General features: G+C 39.3%; 1 protein-coding gene across 2 annotated transcripts; it reads right to left on the bottom strand.

Annotated features, from left to right (window-relative positions):
• Positions 1–2,587: 2,587 nt before the first annotated feature.
• LOC133735279 (pentatricopeptide repeat-containing protein At3g29230-like) lies at positions 2,588–7,008 on the bottom strand. 2 transcript variants are annotated; one of them, XM_062162686.1, is made up of 2 exons: positions 4,703–7,008; positions 2,588–4,537 (listed from the first exon to the last, which is right to left on the bottom strand). In XM_062162686.1, the coding sequence occupies exon 1, from the start codon at positions 6,970–6,972 to the stop codon at positions 5,005–5,007; it is 1,968 nt and encodes a 655-aa protein (XP_062018670.1). In that variant the 5' UTR covers positions 6,973–7,008; the 3' UTR covers positions 2,588–4,537; positions 4,703–5,004. The 2 variants fall into 2 exon arrangements, with proteins under 2 accessions (XP_062018670.1, XP_062018671.1); XM_062162687.1 differs by having other exon boundaries at positions 2,589–3,854; positions 4,313–7,008.
• Between the last annotated feature and the right edge of the window lie 244 nt (positions 7,009–7,252).

Genomic DNA, 7,252 nt, shown 5'->3' with positions numbered 1-7,252 from the left:
GCCGCTGCTGGCCGTCTTACGGTACGAGGCTGCCACTGGCAGCTGCGCAAGGTCAAGGTGAAGGTATGGGAAGTGGTCTGAGGTTGATTGATGGTCTATGGAGCAAGAACAAGCTTTGGAGAAAATGCTCTGTTTCTTTGAGTGTTTTCGGATGAGAATGAGAATTGTTTTTGAGTTTAGTCGACTCAACAAGGCCAAACAGCATTATACAATGCTTAATCATGTAAGTAAAGCACCGATAATTAATTAAAGTAAAGCACTATCAATCAACTAAATTAAAGCATCGGAAATCAACTAAAGTAAAGCAATGGCAATCATGTTTTTGCTTTGATAAAAATGAGGTTATTACACTTAATGCCTAGCATCACTATACAACATGCATCTAGAATTTGTAATCGAGTGGTGCACTGTTTAGCCAACTCTGCTTATGAAGCCAGTATGGCTTGTACTTGGCTTGAACACCCTCCAGACTTTGTCCTGGAGTTTATCAAAGGTGATTGTAAACATTTGGGGTGATCCATCCCTCATTTTTAATGAAGTTGGTTGTTTTGATTCAAAAAAAAAAAAATAGTTAGAGGTCTGTATTTAAAATTTCTCAGAAATCAAAGTATTCAAATATTTCAAATTGGGAATGTAGCTCAATTGGTAGAGGGCGTAGAGCATCTGGATTGCATTCATGCAACTTTCACAGTTTATCCTAATAAATTTTTCTTGGTAGACTTCTTATAAGAACTACTCTCTTTTAGGGTTCAATTCTTGCATCTCCAAATAATTTTTCTTTCTTTATCTAAATTAAAAAAGATCCCCTTTTTTTCGATACAATTATAAAAAAATAAAAATGAGGCCATCACAAAGCAAATTCTCTAATTTCTTTAGAGATTCGATTACGTGGTTAGAGATATGTAATGGAATCCCCATATTTTCATAAAGCCTTTGGACAGTTATTCTCATTCATCTTTCTCTAATGATAGGATTCAAAATCTTCTGACCTAGCTCTGCTAGGGTTTGCTCGACGACTTCCGTATTCGATAAAATTCTTCATCATGGCTTTTGGTGATGCTACTGTGGCTAGGAGAGCGGGGTTCTTCTCCTTTATCTTTTCTGGTTGGCCTGAGGATCATGGCGGCGGTGTTTTCCGTCAACGTGTCTCCTTGAATTGTTAGGGCTGCTGGGTTCTCTTCTTCGGTGGTGCTCTGATCTCTGGATGGGGAGCTTTGCCTCCGGTGTCGGTTCAGGCGCCGTCTACCCTAGTTACTGGGGTGGGGGTAGATCGTTGTGTTCTTGACTCGGTTTTGGGTCGAAAGACTACTACAATGAAGTCCTTATTCTTGGTGCCGGGCTTGGGATTGGGATCATCTTTTGAGAATCGCATTGGGATCGGCTCCGGCTGTCGACTTTAGTTCGTGCCGGCTGGTATACTAGGGTCAGAATCAAGATTGGGATCGCGCGGGATCGGATCTGGATGCTTGATTCGGGATCATGCTTGTGCTCTGCTCTGGAGTACTGGTGGTAGAAGTGAAGACCTTATTGGGCCTCCTGAGATCGGGGTCGGATTTGGGATCCCGATTCACGAGGCAGGTTGGGATGCCTCGCTACAGGGATTCAACGAGGACGGCAGCGCTACAGATGGCGGCGGTGTGGTGATGGGAAAAACCACTGCTTGGGGTGTCCTTAGCAGATCTGGTTGGGTCTGGGCCCTTTCATGGGCTTTGGCTTCAATCTTTACAAGGGTTCAGGATGCTTTTTTCATTTTTGTTTTTTCTTTTATTATGGTAGATGAGGACTTTGCGACCTCATCTACTAGTAATATTTAAATTTCCTTTGGGTCGCAAAATCTAGATGCTCGGTTGTTATATTTATTTAAAGTGCTTTTGAGTTTTCTAGGTTTTGTTAGAAATAAGGTGCGTGAATTTCCTTAAAAGGTGGGTGTACCCGAGAGTGTGAGATTCTATTTTCTCTAGAATAAGTACTTTGTATGTCCTAAGGACGGCTCTTTCTGTCGGCCCCTCAGGGGTGTGTCGTTTCTGGTACTGCTTGCTGAATATTATAAAACTGGCTGACCTACTTCGATTAAAAAAAAAATATATAAAAAAAAATAATAATAAAAAAAAAAAAGATAAAAACTCCGTTTAGATGACATGAAGCCCGGCTTAGTGTGAGACAGTTTAAATCTCATCGCCTCTACCCCGAAAATATAAATGGAAATCCAGGACCCATTTCTCACCATTTAACTGGCCCCGAGGGCTACCAAGCCACACAACCCCTTTGCCTCCCTAGATGCAACTTTCAAGATGCAAAGACGCCTCCACAACGTGAAAAGTAGGGTTGAATGGCAAAGAAACAGTGAGACCGACATATTTGGGACATGGGTGAGGTTGCCTATCGTTGTCATTGTCTTGCCCATAACTTCACTGAACAACAATTTCAACGGAAAAAAAATGAAGTCACTGACATGAGTGCCTGCATCTCCTAATTCCCTCCTCATTAGGTAAGACAGAAATTATAACATGCTTTACTTAAAGTGGAAGTCACTGACTTTGAGTCACCATAAATGGGAATAGGATTTATCCAAAGATAATGCTCATCATTTATTTGCAACATCAAGCACAGTGTTCATCCACATTTAGGGACCAGAACATAATAGCCTATATGGATGCCAACTTCATTCTAAGATTCCATTAGACAGTATCATTTTGCGTAAGTGCCCCTTTTCTCTCATTGATCAGAAAAGGAAAAGATCCTGCGAATGAGGAATTGAGGTGATCGACGTCTTAGGGATATCTGAAAAATACACAAGTAGTGGAACAGAATATATATAACAGAGCCATTAAAGCTATCTTAAAGCACTAACACAGGATCAATAACTTCAGAAAAGCTACTTCACTCTGCAGACATGGCAGCTTTAATGAATATCAATAACACGAATGAATAATGGAAACGAAAGACTATCACATCTTTCTGAAATAGTGGAATTATATCACATTCAGAAGCTGCGTAACCTGCATTACAATAATATTGAGGATAATCTGTGCACACCAAGGATCCAGAAAATACAGTAGTGTATCAGAGCCCGCAAGCTATCTCAAAACACTGAAACAGCACTAATCACTTCAAAGCTACCTTACGGTATATGTATTTCATGGTATAATCTTATGATATATATATACATATATATTTTTTTTATGGTATACTTTACTTTTGTACTGTTCCCATTCGAAGCCAAAGTAGCAGATATGGCAGTTCTGTAAAGGTCATGTTTTGCTGCACCACGATAACATATTCTGAATGCGTGGCACTAATTAATGAGACAAGTACTGATCATAACAAATATAAGCAAGTAATGCTAATACATCACATCCTTCCATACCGGTGGAAACACATCATATTGCATAATTAATGAAACAAGTAATGAACATAATGAATATAATCAAGTAATGCTAATGCATGATTATGCATCACATCCTTCCATAGTAGTGGAAACTCATCATATTACAATGAGATTCAGTATAGTCTGCTGATAATTCTATACTACAGCTCATAAGACAAATCACTCACGAAAAGAAAAACCATCAATTTTGACCAAATATGCACACTAGAATAAATAAGTTATAAGCCTGTAAGCTATCTTGTATTTGCGCAAGCAAGGAAGAATGTCCACCTAAAAACCAAAGTGTGGATAATTGAAAGTTGGAAAATAGGATTCGGTGAAGTGAAACATCACATCTTGCCAGAAGTATAAAGCAAATGCAATTTTGCCACCCAAAGGACCTACTTAATTTGGAATGAAGCTTTACATAAAGTAAAGAACATATGCATCCTTGACCTTTTCTTTTTGTTTGAGGATCATTGTGACTCTGAACACAAAAATATAAACTGATTAGCAAAGCAGATATTTACTGAGTTTAGAAATATTGTTCTACCAGACTACCCAAATTTTGGAGACTTAAAAATTTAAGACATCTATCGTCATTTGTCACTCCATCAAAGAAATGTTAGACAAATACGGTATAAAAACTTGCACGTTAATCCAAGCTTCTCTACTTATCACAATATAAAAAAATAAAAATAAAAACACCTATTTGCAGTCTAATGTATACACATCAACGTTGGAACTAAATAATTATTGCAATGACACCAAAAGAAAGCCCTGCAAACCTGAGGAAAATTAGAGTTTCTCCAACATTAATTTGATAGACAAATACAATTTGTATGTCAATCACCATCTTGTACAGAAGAGAACGAGAGAGAGGGAGGGAGAAAAATATACAATTGACGTATATCCCAAAACTAATTCATGAACATCTGAACTTACTTGTTCTCAATTGCACAAAGTGTTCACTGTTATTTTATCTGGTGGCCGGCTCAGAAGGAGGGATTTTGTAAGCGGCCAAGCATTAGTACAGTAATGATCGGGCGCTCCACAAAACTTATTAGTATTCAATTGAAAGCTATTGCAGTCCCACTGCTCCCAAGGCTGTGGACCATGGTAGACGTCTCATTGATGAAAGAACACACTGCCTGTTAGCTTCATTATCATCTAAAGAAAAGGAGCCCAGAATGTAACTGTAAGATCACTACTTCCTTTAATCTTTTGAGTTTTGACAAAAGAATTCTATTCTAACACTTTCTTTCACTAGTCAGTGTGACACTAGCCATAATATATAAAAAAAATTCTCGTAAGAGTAAAACAGAAGAACCTTACCCTTCCACTGCTTCAACCCTTTCTTCTGTGAAGATATATTTGCCTTATCAGAGCGTTGCTTCCAATCACTGACAAAAGAATTTGTTCCAATACCTGTTCTTTCACAAGACATGTTTCTTGCTTCTACACGAAGATGTCTTTCATAATGTGCTTTTCTGATTCTATCTTCAAATCTGATCTTCAGAAGATTGGCCAGAAATGCTTGGGGCATTCACATACAGTGCCACTCCTTTATATCATCAATATTTCTTCCCATACATCACATAGGGTGGATCATTGTGTACGAGACCATTGTCATATGTTCATAGTCCATCAGAAACTGCTGACACCTGTTCATTTAAACAATTCAAAACTCCATAAATTTCTTTTCTTTCCTCATGCCTTGTATCGTGGGCAAGAAATTCATCTATCTTGTTCCCCATTTGGATTGAGCTACAACCAGGAACCTTTTCTATTCCCTGTTGTCTCATAACTTGCCGATAGATCAGCACATCTTTCCACTGTCCGACTGATGCACTCAAATTGGAAACTAGAGTTAAATAGCTGGGATTTTCCGGTTCCTGCTCTATAATCCGCCTGGTTACAGACTCCACCAGATCTCCATTTCCATGAATCTTACAGGAACCCAGTAGACTGGCCCAAATTACAGCATTTGGCTCCAAATGCATGTTTTCTACAAACCTGAGTGCTTCTTCCAACTTCCCAGCTCTACCTAGAAGATCAACCATGCACCCATAATGCTCTATTCGGGGCTTGATGTCAAACTCGTGTTCCATCTGATAAAAAATTCTTTTGCCCTCGTCTACCAGCCCTCCATGAGTGCAAGCTGATAGAGCAGCAATGAAAATCACATCATCTGGTTTATGTCCGCTTAAACACATTGTTTCAAAGAGAGCTAATGCTTCCCTGCACCACCCATTAACAGCTAGACCTGAAACCATTGTCGTCCATGTAATTATACATCTTTGTTCCATCTCATCAAAAACAGCTTTTGCATTTTCTACATCTCCACCCTTTGCAAACATGTCTATTAGAGCATTTCCTAAAGGTACAGACATGTCAAACTTGTTTCTCTTAATATAAGACTCGATCCATTTTCCATGTTCAAGAGAACCCAAGTGAGTACATGCCGATAGTACACTGATCAAAGTACTCTGATCAGGCCTGCACTTGCCATCTATCAACATCTTGCGGAAAACAGAAAGAGCTTGATCAAACATGCGGTTATGAACATAACCTGCAATCATAGCATTCCAGGATACAACATTTTTAACCGGCATCTGACTGAACATGTTCCTGGCTGATTCAACATCTCCAATGGCGGTGTATCCAGACACCATGGCGGTCCAAGAAACCACTGTTTTCTCCGGCATTTGTTCAAACAGACACCTAGCTGAGCTCATATCACCCAACCGCATATAAGCAGTGATCAATGAATTCCAGGAAACATCATTTCTTTCTGGCATTTCCTCAAAAACCGAATGAGCCAACTCCATGTTTCCGGCCTTGGAAAGACCAGAAACAACGGAGTTCCATGTCACAATGTTCTTCTTCGGCACCGAATGAAACAACCTCATTGCAGGCTCTATCCTACCACGAGTCATATAAGCAGCAATCATGGAATTCCAAGAGACCACATCTCTCTCGGGCATTTCATCAAACACCTGGCGTGCGGAACCAAACTCAAAACCGCCTGCACATTTGGCGTAGAAATCCAAAAGGGTGTTCTGAACAAAGACGCTGGAGCCGAAACCAAGCTTGACAATGTCGCCATGAACCACTTTCCCATCATCAAGGGCCTCAAAAGATTCAAAACACCTGAGAAGAAAAGTGAAAGTATAACTATTCGGCACAATCCTTAACGTCTTCATTTGATCGTAGACTCGCAATGCGTCTACTCGGGTCTTTCCTATCAAGCATTTTATGATTGTGTTGTAAGCCACAACATTGGGGGAGCAACAAGTTTGGAAAATGGAATAAGCGTAATGAAGAAAACCCAGTTGCGAGGAGAGAGTGAGGAGCTTGGGAAGCAAAAAGCTGCTGTGTTGTAGCCCATGGATGAATATCTGAAGGTGGGTCTGTTTCAGTTGTTTCAGAGACTTGCAGTCCTGCAGGATTTTCAGCAGTTTTTGATCCATTGGTGATTCTGGTTGGGTCTGTTTCTTCAAAAGACTGTTATATATTCTCTCGTTGGAGATCAAGAATACCAATAGGTCTTGAATCCTCTTGATACTGATATTGGTATTGTATTTGGTGTCACATGTGTACATTTAACTTGTGATCATGTGCATGTTCTCATTTCTTTTTTGGTTTAATGTAAAAGAAAGTTCAACTTAATTTTTATTTGATAATATGATTATGTTACCGGTAAGATGATAGCGGTATCCAAAAAACTGTATTGACGGATAATAGTGTCACTATACAGCTTACTCACGCTTCTGTTAGGAAATTGCAAAATTATAGTTCTTTTTTTTACCTTATACCAAAAGACTATAAATAGAGATAGAATGTCAAACAAAAAGGATTTAAAGGCATTGCTTGGAGTCGGTT

The sequence above is a fragment of the Rosa rugosa genome, chromosome 3 (assembly GCF_958449725.1).
Source record: "Rosa rugosa chromosome 3, drRosRugo1.1, whole genome shotgun sequence".
NCBI lineage: Eukaryota > Viridiplantae > Streptophyta > Magnoliopsida > Rosales > Rosaceae > Rosa > Rosa rugosa.
The sequence above is the reverse complement of the archived record's forward strand: the minus strand, read 5'-3'. Positions and strand labels throughout refer to the sequence as shown.

Coding starts and splice junctions, on each gene's coding strand:
- LOC133735279 (XM_062162686.1), bottom strand. CDS start 6,972: ATGTACACATGTGACACCAAATACAATACCAATATCAGTATCAAGAGG.